This window comes from Pipistrellus kuhlii, unplaced genomic scaffold (genome assembly GCF_014108245.1).
Source record: "Pipistrellus kuhlii isolate mPipKuh1 unplaced genomic scaffold, mPipKuh1.p scaffold_m20_p_4, whole genome shotgun sequence".
Lineage (NCBI taxonomy): Eukaryota > Metazoa > Chordata > Mammalia > Chiroptera > Vespertilionidae > Pipistrellus > Pipistrellus kuhlii.
The window spans coordinates 22,656,486-22,679,794 of NW_023425540.1; the positions used below are offsets into that span (position 1 = coordinate 22,656,486).

The 23,309-nt window shown below is 41.5% G+C and overlaps 1 protein-coding gene across 1 annotated transcript; it reads right to left on the bottom strand.

Annotated features, from left to right (window-relative positions):
• Positions 1-2,943: 2,943 nt before the first annotated feature.
• On the bottom strand, positions 2,944-23,164 carry SRD5A1 (steroid 5 alpha-reductase 1). The gene is made up of 5 exons (XM_036409388.2): positions 22,675-23,164; positions 13,400-13,566; positions 9,985-10,086; positions 7,449-7,599; positions 2,944-3,098 (listed from the first exon to the last, which is right to left on the bottom strand). The coding sequence occupies exons 1-5, from the start codon at positions 22,953-22,955 to the stop codon at positions 3,032-3,034; spliced, it is 768 nt and encodes a 255-aa protein (XP_036265281.1). The 5' UTR covers positions 22,956-23,164; the 3' UTR covers positions 2,944-3,031.
• Between the last annotated feature and the right edge of the window lie 145 nt (positions 23,165-23,309).

The following is a 23,309-nucleotide window of genomic DNA, read 5'->3' on the forward strand; positions in this document are numbered from 1 at the left end:
AATGGTTTCAAGTAATTATTTGGTCTGAAAAGGAGCCAAAGTTCATTTAATAATAAAATTTCCCTGCAAAAAAATTTTGATTTTAGTGAAAATGAAGCACAGCTGCATCAGGAGGATTTCTGTGTAATTCTAAACCCCTAAGAGACTCCAAAAGCCCACGGAGAACAGAGTTTCTACATGAAAATTCATGAGGGAGGGAGGCCCTACTTGGTAGGTGAGCCAGGAGAAGGGTGGGAGAGCTGATGGGACTTTAGGGGTCTGGAGAGATGGGGGGCAGCAGTAAGCTGACAAGACACCACTTCAGGTGTGTCTGGAGGACTCCTGAACCTAGCACTGTCAGCAGATCATAAGTGAACAGTCTCTCCTTTTCCATTTCTCTTTTGGTTTTCACCTCTGCAAATGTGGCAGCAACTGAGGCAACACTGCTCCACGGGACAAGGGAGAGGACCTTTACCAAGAGTTCATTAGATTTTCACAGAGATTGAACAGCTTTCTAGTAGGAGATTTCTTTCAAATACCTGGCCCAGTAGTACATTTAAAATCCTACCTAATAAAAGAATAATATACAAATTAACCATCACTCAGCTACACTCACCAGCCACTCAGAGTAAGTATGCAAATAAACTCAACCAAGATGGCTACAGCCACAGAGAGGAGGGAAGCTTGGGTTTCCCAGGCAATGGAAGAAGCCAAGCTTCTGCCTGTCCTGGCCCGTCCAGGCCTCCACTCAAGGCTACAAAGTTTCAATTATAGAAGATACATAAACCCCAAAAGAAATGGCTGCTGGCCACAAAGCTAGCAGAAGGCTTGGCTCTGTTCCAGGCTACAAAGTTTCAATTATAATATAAAAGGTAAATAAATCCCAATACCAAACCTCCGCTTGGGTCACCGGGGGCATGGCTAGCCTGCAAACCAACATAGGCCCCTTGCTCAGGCTGCCCCACGCCCCAAGGGAACCCTAACCTTGATATAGGACACCCTTCAGGGCAAATGAGCTGCCCCACGCCCCAAGGGAACCCTAACCTTGATATGGGACACCCTTCAGGGCAAACGAGCTGGCCCCCACCCATGCACCAGGCCTCTATCCTATCTAATAAAAGAGTAATATGCAGATTGACCATCACTCCAATACACAATATGGCTGCCCCCATGTGGTCAAAGATCCAAACCAGCCTGCAAGGGAGGGCAGTTGGAGGCGATCAACCCTGCAGGGGAGGGCAGTTAGGGGTGGCCAGGCCAGAAGAGGAGGGAAGTTGGGGCAAACAGGCTGGCAGGGGAGCAGTTGGACATCAATCAGGCTGGCATGGGAGTGGTTAGGGGGTGATCAGGCTGGCAGGCAGAAGTGGTTAGGAGCAATCAGGAAGGCAGGCAGGCGAGCAGTTAGGAGCCAGCAGTCCTGGATTGTGAGAGGGATGTCCGACTGCCTGTTTAGGCCCGATCCCAGACATCCCTCAAGGGTCCCAGACTGGAGAGGGTGCAGGCTGGGCTGAGGAACATCATCCTCCACCCCCCCCACCCGTGCTCTAATTTCGTGCATTGAGATATATATATATATATATATATATTTCAGAGAGTAAGGGAGAGGCAGAGGGAGAGAGAAACATCAATGATGAGAGAATCATTGACAGGCTGCCTCTTGCACATCCCACACTGGGGATCAAGCTCCTAACTCGGCATATACCCTGACTGGGAACTGAACTATAACCTCCTGGTTCATAGGTCTATGCTCAACCACTGAGCCATGCCGGCTGGCAAATAGTGCATTTTCTCTTACTGCCATTTATATTCGTGAACCTTCAAATGCATCTTAAGCAAGAAAGTCTGCTTCAAGGTGTCATTTTGCAATGCTGAGATGTACTTTTAAAAAAGTGCCTTCAAAATTTCTATAGTAGTTCTAGGCCTGGCCAGTGTGGCTCAGTTGGTTGAGTGTGGCTCCATGCATCAAAAGATCACTGGTTTGATCCCATTAGTGCACATGCCATGGTTGTGGGCTCGATCCCAGGTCAGGGTATGTGTAGGAGGCAGGTGATCATTTTCTCTTACATCAATTATTTTCTGGCTTTTTTTTTTTTTTTTTTTTTCTCATCAATGTTTTTCTATCTCCCTCTCAAAAAAAAAAAAAAAATATATATATATATATATACACACACACACACACACACACACACACACACACACACACATCTGGAACTTGGGAAAAAAAGAAAAAAAAGAAAAAGTACCTCACACCAGGGAATAATGCTGGTTTACAGCAAGTGACCCGAGACTGGGATGTGCAGGAGGTCCAACTGCCCTGCTGCACCTGCCTACTCCCACCCTCACACCTCCACAAAGTCCCTCTGTGGGGGAGAGAGGAGCTTGTTCCTTATAAATATCCCAGCATCGTGCTCTGCCAGCGCAGTCACCTGGTGGGCCAGGCTGGAGCAGCAGCAGGTGCCTTTTGTCCAGGCCTCAGACATCTCCTTTCTCCATCCCCAAGTTCTCTGCCTGCACAGCACCCAATAGGGAGAGGCCATGCATCTCCCCGAGTCCCTGTCTATACTGTGGGTACCCAGTGGGATGAGAGGGACCCAGCAGACAGATCATGCCTCTATGGGGAGAAGGCACAATATTGCCTTTGACCTTGTCAAAACTGTTCTATGGGATTGTACAAGGGCTAATGGAAGGTTTTGGTCCATAAAGGTCTTCAAAGATGGTATGTACATTCTGGTCTTGTGCACATTCAGCTAGACATAACGAAAAGTCCAAAATCAGAGAAATGGTCAGCATCCATTACTCAGAGCTCCAGAGCCCTACCCTGGTATACTTCAAGTAGAATACTTCAAGCTGCATTTCAGTTTGACTGGTAAGTTATTAGGTAGCTCTTTTTTTTTTTTTTTTTTTTTTTTAACTAGGAAAACAATTCCTAGGGCAAATCTTGAAAAAGATGAAGTAGCAGGAAAATGACAGAGAAATAATTCATTTATATAATCTCTAGAGAAACATTATTTAAAAAAGCATCAAGTTGAAGATAATTACACTGACAATGGACTTAAATCAAAAATGGAATTAGAGTTTTCCTGGATTTTGGATAATCTTCAAATTTCTCAAGGTACCACCTACAATAAAAAAAAAAAATACATTAAAAAAGGAAATAATTTTGTCACTTAAAAATATAATACATGCTAGCAAAAGGAACAATATTTTTTTTATCACCAAGGCATAAAGTTTTTAATAGTAATAAAAACTTTGGCATTTCAGATACATTGGTTGATTTTATCTATATTATGAACAATTAGATATATGTGATTATAAAGTATGATTCAAAAGAAGTGACTCACATAACCCACCCTTATATTGGCAAGAAAAACTACTGATTTGTGATAAAGGTGCTGATTAGAATACGGAGGAGACATCTTTCCAGACCTAGGAAGTGTGCAGACTGGGGAAGAGGAGAGAAATCCAGTAGTTATATCTTAATTATTTTCTGGTGACTGGTAGTTTTTTCCAATCCCCAGGAGAAAACTACTGCTTCATACCCAGAGTCTGGTATGAAGGGGCACCCAAGCTGGCAACTCTGAAACAGACCTGGGAAAATACAACATGGGCTCATTCATCATTGGGCCCTGCATTCTGAACAAACAGGTCTTTTCCATTCTGATATAAATTATATCAACAAAGACACATTCCTTCATGTTAGGGTAACACCTAGTTGAGAAGGATAGAAACTAAGTAGACAGAATAAAAATTTTAAATAATTTGACACGATGAAGAAATAGAAAAATGGAGTTTCCATGAGCTCAAAAGAATTCTAAACAGATTAAAACTTATGATGGAAAACAATTAGTTATTTGTTAACATGACAGCAACATATGATAACAGCAAACAAAGTGAGTGAGTGAAGTCCTATGAAATTTAGATTTTGGTGAGGTTTAGCACTGTAAACCACAAATAGAGAATTATGGGAGAATACCATGTTTAATTTCAGATGCTATTCTGTACACCCAAAAGGACATGTAATGAGCAAAGTCCCGAGGAGCTGGGCAATGGACCTGTGGATCAAGTGTAGCAACAACAGCCTTTTCCAGCTCAGTGATGTGCTGCAGACAAGAATGTTTATGGCAGATATGGCCACACACAACAGCAGTGCAAAGAGTGCACAAGTGCATTATACATATATTTACTCATTAATCACTGACATTTTTTATAGGCCTATGCAACTGTCTGAATGTGTACCCCCCAAAATCCGTATGTTAAAACCTAAGGTGATGGTATTAGGAGATGAAGATTTTGGGAAGTGAGGCTGGAGGCACATGGTGGGATTAGTGTCCTGATAAAAGGGGCCCTCCAAAAGCTCCTTGTTCCTTCTGCCATGTGAGGACACAGCAAGAAGGTACTGTCTGAAATCCAGAAGAAGCCCTTTGCCAGAACCTGACCATGCTGGCACCCTGACCTCAGACTTTCAGCCTTTAGAATTGTGAGAAAGAAATGTTTGCTATTTATGAGGTACCCTGTTTATGGTGTTTTGTTATAGCAGCCTGAACAGACTAAGACAGCCTGCTTCGGACTTATTGATAAAACACGGACCATGAACAAGTTTCTAACAGCTTCCCCATAAATCAACAGCACTGGGCACTGTGTTAGGAGAGGCAGGAGATGAAACTGCCCACTGAAGAGAGACACACTAGCCTAAAAAGAACAAGAATGGAAGCAAAGGACAGCCTAAAATAGAAAAAGCAGGCCAGCACACCCACACGCCTGCAGGATGTTAGAGGGCTGTGATAGCCCTGCCATGAAGTGCTATGCAGTAGGCTGGATTCTACCCGCTGTCAAAAATAACCTTGATCAGAGCAGAATTTTCTCACCCAACAAGAAATATGTTAAATGAACTTCATAGAAACCATTTCATAGGAATAAAATATAGCTTGTTAAATGATTAGAGGAAAATTTCCCCAATTACTTCATCACTAAGATCACAAATCCACCTCAAAAATTATATTTGAAGATTTATGATTAAGGGTATATGCATAAATATTCTTAAAAGGGGAATAAGCAGCATGATTTCTATTTTTTTTCCACTCATATTTCTTTTCTTTTTTTAAAATATATTTTATTGATTTTTTTACAGAGAGGAAAGGAGAGAGATAGAGAGTTAGAAACATCATCGATGAGAGAGAAACATGGACCAGCTGCCTCTTGCACACTCCCTACCAGGGATGTGCCCGCAACCAACATACATGCCCTTGAACAGAATCAAACGTGGGACCTTTCAGTCCGCAGACTGACGCTCTACCGCTGAGCCAAACCAGTTTCAGCTCCACTCACATTTCTATTATATCTCTAGAATAAAAAAGCTCTCAACTCATGTAAACGGAACAGGGTTGGATGCTAATTTTTTGTCTTGATTTTGTGATTATGGTGCCTGAACTAATGTGCCTTCTGGTTGAAAGTGAAATTATAACACACACACACACACAGGACCTCCCAGGACTACCCACTTCATCTAATTTAGGTTAAGCTAATTCTGAGGTAATTCTTCAAAGCTGTTACTATTTTTCTGGCTCACAAACAGTTTCCTGTTCCTAATTTCTCTTGTGGAAGTCTTTCTCTAGTAGAGATAGGTTGGTGATAGCTGAACAAACACTTTGCAAGGTCTCGCAAGTCCTGCTCTTTGTATAATATTTAAGTGTGATAAATGGGGCTGTTAACATATTTGTAATCATCACACTATCAGTGTCTAAAAGACACACTGAATTTACAATGAAGTGACATTAAACTTAACAAATAGGTAAGTATGTTTTTTATTTCAACAAAGCCCCTGCTCAAAGGCTATCCTCCCTGGCTGGGGTCCAAGGTGCAGCTTTGAGACATGACAGGTTTACATATGTATTCACTCTATCACCTCACAGCTGCAGAAGTATGGGCAGCCTGCGCTCTGGTCCACTGCATAAGCAAGCACGATTGCCCAAGGCAGACGGGAAGGAAGTCATGTGAAAACAAGTCTCCTTAAAATTCCTTGAAATGTTGCCCTCAAATCGGAATTAGTGTCCTGATAGAGGACACTTGGCACAGCTGACCCAATGTGTGTCCAACCTAGCACTCAATGATCAAGATAATAATTTATGAATTAAATACTTCTGTTACAGACAGAAATTAATATAACAAAATGCTGCTTTGATGTAGAAATAGCTCTGTGGACTGTTTTCTTTTGAAATCAGTTTATCAGATGGGCTAATTAGTTGGGTTCACTGGATTACTAGGGGGGGAAAAAAGAACAGCTTTCATTTTGTACTGTTTGTAAATCCAACATTTGTAAACATACTTCCAGTTTGTAAATCCAACATTTGTAAACATACTTCCACTACACTGAATTGATTGATTACTCAGCAATTAAAATTGGTTTACACCAACATTAATTTAAACACCAAACAAATGGCAAAGAGCCCTTTCAATTCATGAATCTTCATGAAGCAAAGAAAATGAAATTATGTATTTTATAAAATGAAATTATGTATTTTCTATTTCTGTATGTTACATATTCCAATACTGAAAGGGATTTTCCTGTTTCATTTTCATTTGAGGAATGAGCCTAACAATTGGCCTGGCATGCTCTTTTTCAATCCTCCCCTAATCCAGTTTCTTAAAATATCAGCATAATCTTATTTGTTTTTATCATTAGAAATCAGCCAATATTCACTTCTAAAAAATTAACATAACAAATATCTGGGAGCAGCATCTTGGAGCCAGGAGAAGGTAGTTAAAAAGAGGAGGTGGAGGTGGAAGGGGGTAGAGCACAGATTTCCAGAAACATAGGACCTCAAGTTGGGCTGAGATTAGCTGGCTATTGTCATCATTATTGATGAATGAAATCTAGCTGTTTTGTTCATTTTTAGGACGTTGTAATGTATATTTAGTCTAAAGTACTGACATATTATTTCAGTCAAGCCTGTTTAGAGTATGAATCCTTCTGGTCCTGAAGGAAGAATCTGAAGGTGATGTGTATGTGTGTGGGGGGGTGGGGGGGATGCACAGAGTCCATAGTCCATGAGGAACCTAGGTGTGAACAGGCTCTGTGGGGGAGGATGCTGAACCTTCCCTCCAGCTGCAGGCCTTCTGCGCTCCCATTACTGCACAGTCAGCATTCCTCCTTGTAATCAGTGAGTTCCAGGTCAGATCCCAAATGTCCTGCTTGACATTTAACTTGACCATCAAGTCCAGAGTCCAGCAGTATAAATTCAGAGCCTCAGAACAGGGTGGAAAAAATGATAATGCTAATATGTAACCAATGATTCCTTATAGCTGGATTAGTCTTCAGATATTTCCATGATTTTGTGTTTTTTAGACACCGCATGGTATAAACTGGGATTTGGCAATTCAAATTAATATTAACATTTCAAAAATCTAACCTAAAAACTGGTATAGTAAGTCAGAGAACAAATTAAAATTGTTAAAAATGTTTTAAAACTTACTGATGATGTTGTTGTGCTCTGGTGAATAAAATACAAAAGGTGAACAGAGCGAAAGCCCCTCCTTGAACGGACCAGGTGGCCAGGCCATAGCCACACCACTCAACCAATTCTCCAAAGTAGTTGGCTGCACTTACGTATTCAAATAAGCCTCCTAGAAGAAAGCACAGACCCAGCTTGCATTGACCAAAAAGGAAATACTGACTTAAGAGAGAACAGTAAATACCACTTCGGAGAACATAAATTCAACTATGGGGAAAATATAACTTTTACAGAATTTTAATCAATGAAACACTTCCAACATTACTAATTTTACTATTTCATATCACAAATTCTAGTAGTAACTATCTATCTTTTTAGCTGAGAAAAAAAATGCTCTAGTTTTCATATACTTTAATATATATCACTTCATTAATTAATGGATCAAACTGATAAAACCTGAGCAAGGACAGAGAATACAGAACAATTAATGAATTAGTTTAATAAAATGGATCTGTATAGAACTCTAGACTAAAAATTAAAGAAAATATTAATTTTCAAGGACAGATTCATTCACTCACTCACTCACTCACTCACTGGTTTAATCACTCATCAAAACTTTACTGATTCATTAAGTCTACGTTATGGCCAGACCCTGGTTTAGAAATTTAAAACAAACTGTGGATAAGATCCCACCCCCCACATCTGGAATGTTAAATTTCAGTGTACTAAACAAGGAAAGCACAGTCTGGAGTTCTGTAGGGAGCAGAGCAGGGTAAGAGGGCTCAGAAGTTTAGCTGGGGGAAGAGGGAGGTCATGGTAACAGACTGGCTGGGAACAGGCCTCCTTGGGTAGGTGAATTTTGATCCCAGACTTTCTGGGAGGGTTGGGCTGCAGTTATTGGGGTGGAAGCCCTCTAGGCAGAAGAAGCAAAGGCCCTGCGGCCAGAGCTGCATACTCTACAGGGCCCCAGTTTAAGTAATTTGATATTTGTAAGTTTTTTTTTTTTGTCATTTGTTCCTTATGTTGCTATTCTCCTTGTATGGTTTCCAGGTATGTAAGTGTGCTTTCCAGCTCCATTGAATTTTTAGTCTTACCTACTTGATTCCTGTTTTAAAAGCTCTATTGACTTATAACTTATATTTGCTAGTCCTTTATATATAGTGTATATACACACATTTTTACTCATAACTTCAATCCTTTTTTATTTTATTTTATTTTATTTTTAAAAAATATATTTTATTGCTTTTGTACAGAGAGGAAGGGAGAGAGACAGAGAGTTAGAAACATCGATGATGATGAGAGAGTCATCGATCAGCTGCCTCCCGCACACCCCCCATCGGGGATATGCCCGCAACCAAGGCACATGCCCTTGACCGGAATTGAACCCTGGACCTTTCAGTCCCCAAGCCGACGCTCTATCCACTGAGCCAAACCGGTCTCGGCTCCTTTTTTATTTTTTAAACATTTAAGTATTCAGTATATAATCTGTTTCTATTAACTCTAAGATCTGAAGTCTCTCACGTTTAATTGTGCCAGATTTCTTCATTGGCTCTGCAGCCTTGGAGTGTGCTCTGTGGTCTGTGGGGCTCTCTGAGGCCTGAGCTGACGGCAGGACCCTTCTGTGTGCCTGGCCCATGTATGAGGGTACCACCCACCAGAACGACATGGATCCTAATTCACGGCTTGAGGTTTTTCAGACCCTCCAAATGGCACTAATTTGGGCTGCAAAGCAGCATGAAGGCAGCAACGGCCACAGATTCTGATGTGTGTACTTTGGACACTAGGACTCACTTAGATTTTGCTCTCTGATGATGACTCCCTTCCTGACACCACATTCATACATTTAAAATGACTTTTAAAAAATTTCATCCAGTGAAAGCAAAGCATGGAGCAAAGAAGTACAAAGAAGTACAATTTAAGAATATGAACTAAGATAATTTGATATATTTAAATTGTATCAGGAAGAAGCTGAAAATAAGATGAAAAAGGGTAGATAGGTTTTTATTGGTGTTAAGTATCTAGTGGTTTGGTTGACTTTTTCTTATTAATTTAATTAATCCTTCATATGTTATGAGCAATAATAATGGCTTTTAGTTAACCCAAAAAAGTAGATTTTATGATCTCCATTTCATAGGTGAAGAAACTTGAACTCCTAGCCAGACTCCTGCCACAAATTTCACTTAACATTTTTAATTGTTTTCAGAGGGTCAGTCAAGGTATCTATTATGTAATATTTTAAAAAATGATTAGACACCCTTTGTAAACTTAAATTCTTCCTCATATTTTCTCTTTCCAAACAGAAATAACTAGACTTTCCTATATGGTTAATAACCATTCAGTTGGCCAGAATTTATCATTTTAATAAAACAGTTATTGGGGTGGAAGCCCTCTAGGCAGGAGAAGCAATAGTGACTGCTATGAATAATAATGACTCATATTAAAAACTACAGCTAATACATACTATACATTAGTTACTAGATCTGGCAAAATTAGAATAGCAAGGCACCATAGAATAGCAATGCAATTTTAGGATGAATTCTCCACTTTCAGTACATACCCCTTGGGATTTTGTATCCAGTCTCCCCTGGTTGCCTGAGATTCCTCAGGATGTGATCTGAGTGAATGTTTATCAGCATGCCTACCAGCCATAAGACAAAACCTGAAGGAAAAAAACACATGAGTGTGTTACGGTTGATAAACTACAAAATTTATGAACCCAGACCTGAAAAAGCAATATCACTGTACTCCTTCAAATTATCATTATTAATATAACATATAAGCCATAACTGACAGTAAAAATCATAATATGGTCCTTTATTTAGAAAGATAATTACTGTTCTCAGGTATGCTCATAGGGCTTTGTTTTTCTAATAAGATTAATTATCTGATCTAGTCAAAATATTTTGACATGATGGCCACAACCTATGTTTTTAGAATGACTGGGATGATTAGAAGTATTAATTATGGTGGTAACAGCAGTGAAGCATGGCTGCCTCCTCCATGCGGCAGAGAAGTAAAGTGACATCTTAGCATGTGCCTCATTGTGATGCACACAGGTCCCCGGAGGTTGGTTAGCTGGTTCCCAGGAGCTAATCTCTGGTCCTTCTCGCTTCCTTTTTTATAACCTCATTTGAACATTTTCATACATATCCATGGCTTCCAACACTGCTGATTTCCTGCTCACTTATCAGTCAGTATTCCTAGGTCTGCTCACCTGCCTCAGCTCCCAACAAATCTTCCACTGCCACGGCACGCATGTGGACACCTCATAGCTTTCAGAATGCTTTTCCTCCAATTCTTAAAAGTCTTCAGAGGGCTATCCTCACAGGAGACTTATTAGCATCACATCAATTAATGCCAAAATGAAAATGCAAAATGCTAAAATAGTGTTTTATGAAAGAAATAACTTGATTTGATTTAAAAAAAAAAAAAGAGTTAACTTGACTGTTCTAAGATACTTCAAAAACGTGAAAGGCAGATGTTGCTTTATGGTGGTATTCCATTCAATATGAAAAAAAAAGTATGCTTAAAGTAACATTAGGAATTACTCATCAGTCATCATGATGGTATTAGTTTTTCACAATTAGAACAGGGACTTTAAAGCACTTTGGTTTATGGTAAGGGTCTCAAAATGTCCTTCTGATTTTGCCACTGTAAGCTGCTGTCTTCCAGGCATGTTAAACTTGTGGTCTGCCAACCGTGAGTTTGGCATGCTTGTAACAGTTCCTACCAGATTTTGTAATATAACTCATTTAGTGAATTCGTAAATTTACAGCTGATTCACCACATTTTTTAATTTTTTTTTTCATTTCAGTATATCACTGCTAGGTGATATGGCCCCCAATTTGAGGTCCCAGAAAGTATCATGTTCTCAAAATTCCATGCTTACTTTATTCTTCTTCAAAGAGACAAGCTTCCTTTGCTGTCTAGATTGGGGTCCATCTAAGCTAAACATTTGATTCCATATCTGGGGAATCTTGAAAATTTTTGTAAAAACTCTTTTAGATCAATGACTTTTACTGCTCTGGAAAATCTTTTGTTAAGATATTATCATTATTATTTGCTTACCTCTTCATGGTAAGTATCTTAAATGTAATCAATTAATTATTTATGCAATTTCTTGTTAGTCTCCTTACAAAACTGAGCTCTATGAAATAAAATGCAAAAAAAGAGTTAGTTTGTTTCCCTATTATTTTCTTTTCATTTTTGATTACTTCTCTTCAATTGTAAAGAAGCCAATAGGTCTGTGTACAATTTATCAGTGTCTTAAATTTTAAACAGCTTCCAAAGCATCTGCAGGTGATATGGTCTGTCTCCTTTAAATGACAATTATATTCACAGACCAAAATGATTCTTTTGTTTTGTTGTTGTTCATCAAAATTATTCAAATAATGATTCCTGTGAGAATCACAAATAAGCATTAAAACCCTTATCTCTTAGATTAAAAACTAAAACCCTCCGCTCGCTACTTTTGGGAAATCAGTGTGGTGAGCAGGTTTAAACCCTTGCTCTGCTATTTACTCAATTTAGATGGCGGGCCAGGAGCTTAACCCACGGATTCTCCCTCTCTCCTGTGAAAGGATTTCCTTTCTACTCTTCTCAGCGTGTTGGGGAAGCATAAGACACATACATGTGCAGCTCCTGGCTGATGGCCAGGCCTGTTCTCTCTCCTGCGTTTAATGGTTGGGGCAGAAGAAAATTGGGTTGTCTAAAGGCAGGTAATCAAGAAGATATTTGGGATAGTGTACAAACAATATAATTTAGTGTTTCCCGGAGACATGGATTTGTGGCGTAAGAAAAGGATACTGAAACACTTCCTTCCCATCCTTCTTTTTTTTTTTTAATATATATTTTATTGATTTTGTACAGAGAAGAAGGGAAAGAGATAGAGAGTTAGAAACATCGATGAGAGAGAGTCATCGATCAGCTGCCTCTTGCATACCCCCTACTGGGGATATGCCCACAACCAAGGTACTTGCCCTTGACTGGAATCGAACCAGGGACCTTTCAGTCCCCAAGCCAACGCTCTATCCATTGAGCCAAACCGGTTTCGGCTCTCCCCCATCCTTCTTTTGATAGATGAGGAGGCAGCTCCCTCCTAATAAAAGAATTCAGATATGACCAGGGCACTGCCCTGGGAATAAAATTTTAATTCACAGAAAAAACTCTGACTGAGAAATGTAAAAGTACTTTGTTAACAACAAATGTTAGTTTTCTCTATCATTACAGATTTATATAGGGAAAAAGCCAAGCAAAAGGTAACTTTATGGAGTTTAGGATGAAGGACTGTGGGGCAGCTTGAGAATTTGAGATTTAATCTCATATCTCTTAGGAGGGGTTATAGGGGCAAGTTACATATGAATGTGTTACAATTAACTGTAGGAGGTGCACGGCTATCTTAGATAAGGTGAACAATTAGTGCCCAAGTTTCCTCAGTGTTCTGGCTGTTCAAGCTGCTGAACCTTATTGCTATATTTATGTTTGTCTTAAGAACAGGTATTTGTGCCCTGGTCGGTGTGTGTCAGGAGGTTGGAGTGTCGTCTGATTTGTGCACCAAAAAGTGTTGGGTTCAATTCTGAGTCAGGGCACATACCCAGGTTGTGGGTTTGATACATGGGAGGCAGCCAATCTCTCACATCAATGTTTCTTTCTCTCCTTTCTTGCTCAAAAAAGCACAGATATTTGAACTTTTGGTGTCTGAGATGTGCATCTGCATCATCTCCCGTTGCTGAGACACTAGGACAGCCTGATTCTGCCCCTAGCACTCCAGTCTCAGCCCCTCCCCGCCCCCCCCCCCCCCCCCCCCCCTCGCCCTTACCCTCTTCACCCACCCCAGCAGCTAGGTCATGAACCATCTGACTTTTTGCTCTCCCAAGAAGTGTGGAAAGTGTGGGCTTTCTCACTGCAAATAACTGGAACATGAACAATGAAGTATGATTGGCAAGGTGGAATGCATGACTAAGGTCACTCACCTGTTAGGAATCGTGGGTCAGTGATCCAGTCATCAGTATACACTGCAAATTGGCTTAAGTATCTGCTTTGCAAGTAGCCATTATAGGTACAGAATATGAATGCAATTACACATGAGTACAATGGTGTAGGCTTCCCTCCTCGGATCAGAAATGGGAAAATCAAGGACCTGAGGAAACAAGAAACAGAAACATAAAAAAGAACAACAATAAAGTATTTCTGGAATTCTATTTTAAGTGCCTTGGGGCTTTAATATCACTTCCTTGTACATAAATTATTCTCAGTAACACATACTGATTTATTCTATCTGTTAAAGGTACAACTTATAGATTAAAAAAAATTAACCATCTTTGCCCTAGCTGGTTCAGTGGATAGAGCATCGGCCTGCAGACCAAAGGGTCCTGGGTTTGATTCTGGTCAAGGGCACATGCCCGGGGTTGTGGGCTCGATCCCCAGTGGGGGGGGGGGGGGGGCGTGTAGGAGGCAGCCAATCAATGCTTCTCTCTCATCACTGATGTTTCTCTCTCTCTCCCCCTCTCCCTTCCTCTCTGAAATCAACAAAAAATATATTTTTGAAAAAAGAGGAAAAAAAACTAACCATCTTTCAATAATGTACACCATAATGCACAAACTCAGGATTCTCATTATAAAGGTGAAACTGATGAGGAGTTATAGAAAACTGAGGTTTTCAAGAGGCTCTCAAAACCTCTACTATTTGAAAACCCATAGCTCGTCCTAGTCTGAGCATTTTATCGGTCACCATCGCAAATGGCTCTCTCTCATCTACTAAGCACCATAAGGCCTCCCAGCTATCTGCATAGCAGAGACTTTATACATATTCCACAGAGAATGAAATCAAGACTTGGAATGGTTAAGTAATCTGTTTCAGATCACAGAGCTAGTGACTGGCCAAACGTGTTAATCTGGGGAATTCAAAGATCATGTTTTTCTGTTATATCATGCTGGCTTAGGTGCACACTAAGTTTAAAGAGAAAAAAGAATAAGGACAAGAAATTACAAATTTATGAAGAAAAGAGGATGTATGTTTCAAAAGTATAGATAAATGAAGTGTTAAAGAAGTGACTCTGATGAAACATTCTGCAAAGGCAGTAGTGTTTCCCTCCAGGACGTCAGAATCATGTATAGGGTGGCTAACATTTGATAGTCCTCCCAATTCAGTTTCAAGTACAGGGCTGAATTCTGAATGCAGCAAACACTGGCTGGCACCTTGTAAAGGTGAAACCCAAACCTCTCTTGTTTTTCCCTCACACTCCTTTCCTCCTGACACTCATGTCTTGTGCTGCGTAGTAATCTGACTCTAGATTGTCAGCACTGCCACCTGTTTTTGTACAGACTGTGAGCTAAGAATGACTTTTACAGTTTTAAGTAGTAGGGAGAAAAATCAAAAGAATATTTTATGACATATGGAAATTACATGAAATTCAAGTTTCAGTGTCCGTAAATAAAGTGGTATTGGAACAGGTCTGGTCACCTGTGTACATACTTTCTGCAGCTGCTCTGCAGTTACACTTGCAAACTTGAGTGGTTGTGATAGAGCCTGTATGTGGTGATTTCAATCCTCTGCATGGCTGCTTGGTGCACTGTAAATTACCATGACACAGTGTTTCGAGTGCTATGGGTATCCTTGTTTGATACATTTATTTTAGTATCAGTGATATCCATGTCAAGACAAGTGAACTAATTGTTCATGTCCTGAAGGAAAGATGGAGTGTGGATATTACTAGAGGTGGCAAAGCAATCTTTGTTATGCAATGACATGCCAGTTATGCCAAAAGCATAGAGGTTGGCATTACCAGACCACACACTCATCAGAGTATCTCCAACTCACAGGAAAGGTCAGAAAAATGAAGAAAGTTTAAAACAGAATCTCAACACAGAATTTCTTTACAAAAGAAATGAAAATGAGGCCACAACCACAGGAAGTTACCAAGTTAGGCAAGCAAGGGAAGCCATACCCCCATGGGGAATTAATTGGCTGCAACAACAGCCAAAGGAACATGCCTAGATAATACAAACTTGCAGCACTAGCTTTTCCGTGAGAGCAGCTGCTTGAGGAGTTGGGGCATCAGGAGCAATGCCAATAGTCAATTAAAAAACAAGGCTGGGGGGAATGAGGTGTGGGAGTTTGGGAAGAGATTGGACAAAAATCTCACACCTATGGACGAGGACAGTGGAGTGGGAACCGGATGGAGGGGAGATATGGGGGGGGAAAGAGACACATCTGTAATAATATAAACAATAAAGATTAAAAAACAAGGCACAAGATTGAATGAGCAGAATTCCTCGGCTTTTGTTGAGTCCATGGATGTCACTGATACTGCTCAGTTGTTTATTTAAGGAGTCAATGCCAAGGTTGACTTGATTGAGGTACGAGGCTCTTAAAATAGTCTCTGTGGAACAACTGGAAACAAGAGTATTTCCAAAGAAATTGAGAAAACACGAATTCTATACAACCCAAAGTAGAATCTACTGTTACAGCTTGATAGTAAAAATGTATGGAACAGAAAAATGGACCCATTACAAATTTATAAAACTTGTTAAGATGTAGGTGTTTAATGCTACTCCCTGTACTTTCCAGAACAATCTATGTCATGTGATTGAACCATTAGGGTCAACAGAGAATTTTACATTCTCTCCAGGGCTTATACACTCATTATTATTGAGTTTTGAAGGGCTTTGGAAATTAGTTTTTGCTGCAGATTTGATGATGTTTCTTAGTGAATTCAACCTTACACTGTAAGACAAAACATCACTTAAATGCAAAACTTATACTGTGTGTAAGTCATTTCAATGATAATTGACATGGTTTGAATGGCAAGCCATGTCAAACTGCTTTATATACTTTTTATGCTGTTGAAGTTAAAAGAAGAGGGGCTGTCTCCATTCTTACAGAAATTTGCAGTGGATATAATTTCTAGAATCAAAGTAGTTTTTTGAACCTTGATTTCTATATTTAGAAAATAATTTAACTGTGTAATTGAGTTGACACCTAATATTCAATTGGAAGATACTAATCTACAAGCAATGACACACTAAAAGGCAAATATTGAGAAAATCTAAAAGAATTTGATAAATGGCTCTCAAGGAATGAGCATGCTCAATTAAAATAATAAACTCATGGACTGATATCAATATTTGGCAATGCCAGTGTGGAAAGCCATTCTCCAAGATAAAATTTCACTGCAGATTAGCACTAAGAGGTGCTAATTAGCATTAAAAGGTGGACACTTACAACAGACTTTGGAAAATACTAACACTGAAGCCCAAGAATGGGAAATGTCATCCCCCACCAAAGGAATAAGTCCTTCCTTCTCATTACAGCTGCATGACAAAAACTGCACTGAGATATTATTGTATTTTAAATTGTGTTAATAAAATATTTGTGAAAATTTGTTTTCTCCTGTTATAAATACCTACACAATATCCCCTATTTTGTCTGTTGGCCCATAAAGTTTCAATATGCACTATTTAACCCTTTTCTTAAAAAAAATAAATAAAAATGTTGCCAATCCTGAGTCTAGATTAGTACATTTCAGACCAATAGTTTTATTGCTAGCTTTATCCAATGACCAGATAAGTTTCTATTGAAAGAGTACAAAAAACGTTTTACATAAATGTTAAAGGCAAGCTTTAAAATTAAATACCCATTGCATTTCGAAGTTATTTATTACATGTTCTTATAAGCTAATATCTTTTTAAAGTATGATCATTGTAAAACACTGTGTAATATAAAGCAAGAATTCTCGGGATCTGTCCGCAATGTGTTAAAACAGTTATAGATAAGAGATCAACCAAAGGACTTGTATACATGCATATAAGTACAACCAATGGACACAAAACTCTGGGGAGGGAGGGCATGTATGGGAGGGGGGGCGCAATGGTATATGTACACAGATAATTTAATTTAAAAAATTAAAAATTAAAAAAAAAACAGTTATAGTCTGGAGCCATCACTTATACTTCCTTAGAAAAATGTTCTTGTACAAGACCCTGCACTTGGCTTTCAGATAGATGCTGCAGTCTGGGGCATTTGTGCTGGAGGTGGAGAACATGCATCTAAGACAGTGTTACACAGAGCCCCAGCATGTACCCTGGGAAAGATATTCATGAAGGACCTTGGTAGAAGAATCACTTCTCTTTGGTCTCATGTGAATGTCAGAAAAGTGGCCATGGCCCGAAATGGCCTTAAGAAGAATGACACAGGTCTATTCTATTGCTTTCTTAATTTCTGCTCTTGAAGAGGACAGCAGTGACCCTGATGCCACAGCCAATGTCAGGAGGAGAAAAGACAGGTTCGGGCAATGATGCCTATGCCTTCAGAACTCCAGGAGGGAGAGAAGGTCCTCTTCTCCATCCTGTCCTTCCCCAAGCCTGAGTATCCTCAGGTGGACCAAGCACTCCTGGCTCTGAAGACACAAGAGCCCGGTCTTCAGTAGCCAGACATCTAATTGCAGCATGCCTTCCAGAAGGGAACATTCTGCTTCCCCTCAGCAGTTTTCAGACTTTCTCCTTTTATGTTATTCCCTTTAGTTTTACTTTGCTTTGGAAATCCATGTAGCTGTTGTCAGATTTTCCTTTGACTCAGACCCCTGGTCAGCAAACCAGCTTGTGGGCCACATGCAGCTCTTTGACCCCTTGAGTGTGGCTCTTCCACAAAATACCACGGCCTGGGCGAGTCCATTTTGAAGAAGTGGCGTTAGAAGAAGTTTAAGTTAAAAAAAATTGGCTCTCAAAAGAAATTTCAATCATTGTACTCTTGATATTTGGCTCTGTTGACTAATGAGTTTGGCAACCACTGACTTAGACCAATTAGGAGCCAGAATGGGAGTGGAGAAAGTGTCTTCCAGGCATGGCTTTTATCTGACTTTTCATCTAGTTAGACTGCAGTTCAAGGATCAGAGTGGCTCTAGAGCAGTCTCTCACAGTGAAGAGTTGCTTAGGGACTGTGAATCAGGCTCAGATAGTAAAAAAGGCAGCACACGTGCTAGACTGACATACTTAGCACCTGTCAAGACCCAGGGTCTAGGGTCCAGAGTGTCTGTTACAGCAGGTCTGGGTTTTCAAAAGCCTTTTCTCACAGGTTGTCTTCATCTAGGAACTGCAGGGAATGAGCATTCCTCCTCTTTGAGAAAAGGAATTAAGTCAGACTGAAGTTGAAAATCCTTTACAATGGAAATTATCTTTAAGAGTAACTATTAAGTACTTGGACTTAAAGGTAGTTTATTTAGGTAATGTATTATATAAATCCATTTTCTGTTGATAGGTTATACAATAGCCAGGTTCCATGGAGCTACAAAGCATTTCAATTTTCTCACTCAAGAGGTTGGCTATGGACAGAAATCAGCATTTGTTCTCCATCATGTTACAATTTTTCCATTTTATTTTCTGTTCCATGTAAGCAGACTCCCTCTCACCATGTTTTTTTAATTACTTGTGGAAATTTGCACATTTTTGTGTCTGCAAGGCAATGGGGAATATGAGACACATCTGATGATGGGGGTCTGCTAAGACCTAGGGTGGTTGTCAGGAAGAAGAGGCCTTGTGGGTATTTGAAAGCCTGAAATCTGGGGTCATTCAATATTCTCCCTCTGTGGATCCCAACCTGTCATAGTAAAGACACCACATGCTTGAGTGGGATTTCCTTGTCATGGATAAAATGTTCCCACAGATGACCTTTGCCACCTATCAGGAAAGAGATCAGGGCTATGGCACGTTCTTTCACACAGCTGTTCCCTCTTTCCATTCAGGACTTCCCTTCCATCCCTGGCTCTTCAGCCAAAAAGATCTCTCAGATTCTCTATAATCTGTCTTCCATTCCTTAAAGGCTGATCTTGTCTCTATAACCCCAATATGCTGGACACACAGCTTAATCCTCAGTAAATATTTGCTGGATGAAGAAAGATGTTCAAGTGTCCCCTCTCCTGTACACAAATACCCTTTCCCATTGACCTTAGGGAGCCCCTCCATCTGGCTTTAGTACTCCCCACCCCCTGGAGAGGCTAAAACTCACTGAGGTCAGGGCCTAGCCTCCCTCTTCAGAGTTCACACTGCCCCCCCCCTCCACTCCACCCCCCAAACATCTGCCAAGCTCTGTAAGTTGCCACCAATTGGGCCTGGTCAGTCTCTTTCTGGAGCACATCCCGATTAATACTTCTCTTGCCTTTAGCCAGATTCTGGCTTCATTCATACAATCTCCTCTCTTATTCAGGCCAATATCACTTGCATTGCTCTGTACAAATGAGGGACTCCATTAAGTGTTTCCCAGCTCAGCTGCATGCCTTGTAATAAGTGCTAAATGCAGCTGGTGCTTTTATTCTCTTCTAAATGCTCACCAACTTAGGTCAGATGACTGTTTAATAAATTAGTTGCTAGGGTAGAATGGAAAATGTTTATCTTTTCTATTTGGAAAAATTCAATATCCTGAAACCACACAGGCTATGTGTAAAGTGAGATGTGCAACTTAAAAAATAAAAAATAACCCACTGGGGTTACATGAAATCTGTTGGTCATAGATTAGGGAGCTGGGTGAATTAGGGAAGGGGATTTCAAAACTACACCTGAGTAGGCAAATCCTCAGGGCAGAGTTTCTAAAGCTACTAGTCTAGGCACCAGAGTTTGCAGTCCCAGCAATCTCTAGTCCAACAGTCTTGTATAAAATTCTAGAAATGACGTTGGCCTTTTGGGAGGCTGCATTCTTTACTTCACTAGAGTAAGCATAAAATGGATTAAACATCATAACTTAAGTTCAAAAGGTTAGCCAGGCTTTCAAACAAAGCTCTCTAAAGTGCTCTCTTCTTTCCCAATGCCATGTCTTCAAAAAAAATTTTATTGGCACTCAAAGCTGGCAGCAGCATGCATGAAAGACACAGAGTATAGGGAAGGATCTGCCCACTTGCATGACAATCTAAAATGGTATTATTTATCATGTATTTAGCATTCAAATTTGCCAACACAATGAAAGCATTTTATGGAGTTGCCTTTGTTTAATGTCAATCCCATAAGCTGGCATCATCACTGTGTTTTATAGATGGGGAAACCCACTGGAAAGCAATTTAGTAATTCATCTCGGGTCCCAAGTGATGGGAATTAGTAACACCTGGCAAATTGACTCCAGCGACTGCTTTTAGCCACTAGAGAACCGGACATATGGACAAACACAGGTCTGATATATGTATGGCAAAGTATATATAGACACGAGAGTTCTACTGATATTCAAACTGCACCCACAAATTTGGTAATGTTCAACCATATTATAAAAAAATCCAACAGGCTGACAGAAACTTTGTTTAATGAAATACTCTTGGAATATTAGGGAACAGGACTCAGACAGGCTTTGTTGAATATGAACTCTGCCTACTTAAAGTGCCTGCATAAAAGCAGATGACAACACACTGCACCAGGAAGGACTCCTGTGTCCTAATTAACCACACAGAAGAGAAGTTCCTAGACAGACACACACAGAGATACAAGCATGCTGACTTCTTCCTACCTCTCTATGCAGTGGGTGTTGTAAGGTGGGACCAAATCAGAGAGCTTCAATAACCTGCCCGCATTCACAGAATAAGTGAGCCCAGCTCTATTGATGTAGAAAACGTTATTTTTAATTGTGCAGCCTTCTGAAGTCTGAATCAAAAATTTTACATTTTGATTTCCAGCTTTTGTTCAGCCTTTTGGTTTAGCCGTGTAAAAGCCAAAGCCTAAGAGCTGGAGAGCTCAGCTTATCAGAAGAACCTGAAGATCTCAGACACAGCCACTAAAATTCTTCACAAAAACCAAGAGTTGGAAGTTCTCTATCTGTGTCTAAAGTCACTGCTTGGAAAGCTATTACCCTAATCCTTGGTCCTGTGCATAATTTGGAGGTGAAAGTCTCAGAAGTGACCAATTTCTGCCCCCGAGTACTATACAGGGGGATTTACAAAGTCCTTCCAGGAAAGCAGCTTTCCAGGCAATCACCTACCCAGGAGAAAACAGTCCCACTGACAAGGATACCAAATGGAAAAGGGAGAAAGGAGCCAGAAACGTTGCTGGGGGGTTAGTGGGTGTTTACCTTTGGCCAGACGCTCTGGTCTTCAATAAAGCCCAGGATTATTGTATAGCTAACACTTTCTAGGTTGAAATTTTCAAACAAGTGTTAATGTAAGAAATATTCAAACCTGTAAAGAATTTTTGTGAGTTTATTTGAGCCAAACGGATTGTGATAATGTTCCAGAGAAATGGCAGTTTTTCATCTTGCTTTTATACATTACAATCAAAGGAGGAGAGGTAAGTGGGTTACATGAAATCCAATGGTCATAGATCAGGGAGGCGGGTGAAAAAGGATTGGACAAAAAGTAAAATGACAAGACACACGCTTCTTTTACACAGGCAGGTTGATAGTTAAGTCAATAATTAACTTGATCACAACAACGAGGAAATTGGTGGTCTTTGTCCTGGTGCATTAGTTGTGCCCTGAAGGGTCTCGAAAAAGCGAAGTTACCTGGACACTCCAAAGGTACGTTATGACAGATCCAAAAAGACAATAAGCTAGTCAAGATTAAAGTTGATCTTTGTTAGGGAAGACACCAGTATAGCCTGTTTTTATTTAGTAAAAGTTTTAATTTCAGACCATCCTTTGTGGTGACTTTAGGTCTCTGAGTTTGCAAGCCCTCCCCTCCACACAGGCCTTCCCGCAGCTAGTCGGGTTAGCATGTGGCCCCTTTTCACCTACACAAGTCTCTTCTATCTCCCCCACCCCCGCCACCTGTAAAGTTCTCTAACGTTTCACCCCTTTTCCAGACCAATATTTCCAAGCTAGCTCCCTGTGGCAGGGTAAAGAAGCAGGGCCTAGAGGTGTAGGGAGAGGACACCAGGCAGTGGGGAGTGGGGGTCCCTCAGGGAGGGGATGCCTCGGCGCTGGTGGGAGCGCAGTGAGTTGGCACCAAGGACTACGGGGAGGTAGGACAGGTGAGAATGGAGGGGACTGTCGCAGAGGGAGCCTGGGGCACACGCAAGGAAAGAGCAGCAAACTGGGGGAAGGGGTCGTGGGTGTGTGTATGGGGTGCGTGTGCGTGCGTGCGTGTGTGTGTTGGGGGGGTAGGTATGTAGAAACAGGCGGAAGGAGCCGGCTGGGGGCGTAGGGACAGGGAGCCCGGCCCGGGACGGGGGGCGGGTGGGTGGAAAGGAGTGCCAGGGACACAGGAAAAAAGGGAGAGCCGGGCGCGAGCAGAGGGAGCCGGGTCGGGGGCGCAGAGAAGGGCGCGGGACCGCCGGCTGTTACCGTTGTATGTAGTGGACGAAGAACATGCCCAGGAGGACGCGGTTGGGCCAGTGGCGGAGGCGCTCGGCCGCCGTGCGGACGCACACGAAGAAGGGCACGACCAGCGAGGGCAGCTCCTGCACCACCCAGGCGGTGGGTGCAGCTAGCCGCCAGGCCGAGCGCTGCGACGCGTAGCGCCCATAGGGCGAGCCCACCAGCATGAGCAGCACGAAGGCCAGGAAGCCTAGGGCGCCCTCAAGGTAGGCGAGCGCGTCGAGCAGGTACCGCTCCGCCAGCGCCATCACGGAGGATGGCAGGCTCGCTCCATTGCAGGGCGATCGTGGCGGGCCACATATAGGCGGTGACTGGGCGGTGAGCGGTCGAGAGGCGCGGTTACCTGCGGCTAGGTTGGCCCGCCAGCGCCCGAGTTGCAAGCAGCTCTTCCCGGGCCGGTTTGAGGCGATGGGGTGCGCCCCCGCGGCCAGTCGGACCAGTCGCCAGCCCGCCCGGTGCGTTGGGGGCGGAACGGGGGGGCGGGCCTGCAGGCTTTCCTCCCCCGCCCACGCCACGGAACCTGCCCTCCGGGGCGCCGCGCTCTCACCGCTCTGCGCATGCGCGACCTCGGGCTGTCCGCGAAGCTGCCTGAGGCAACGCGG

Excerpts from the sequence above, each read along its gene's own strand:
- SRD5A1 (XM_036409388.2), bottom strand. The coding sequence starts at position 22,955 with ATGGCGCTGGCGGAGCGGTACCTGCTCGACGCGCTCGCCTACCTTGAG. Across the intron at positions 10,087-13,399 it reads TGACCCACGATTCCTAACAG|GTTTTGTCTTATGGCTGGTA; the intron begins GTGAGTGACCTT and ends TTTTTCCTTCAG. Across the intron at positions 3,099-7,448 it reads AGAGCACAACAACATCATCA|GTGGTACCTTGAGAAATTTG; the intron begins GTAAGTTTTAAA and ends TTTTTATTGTAG.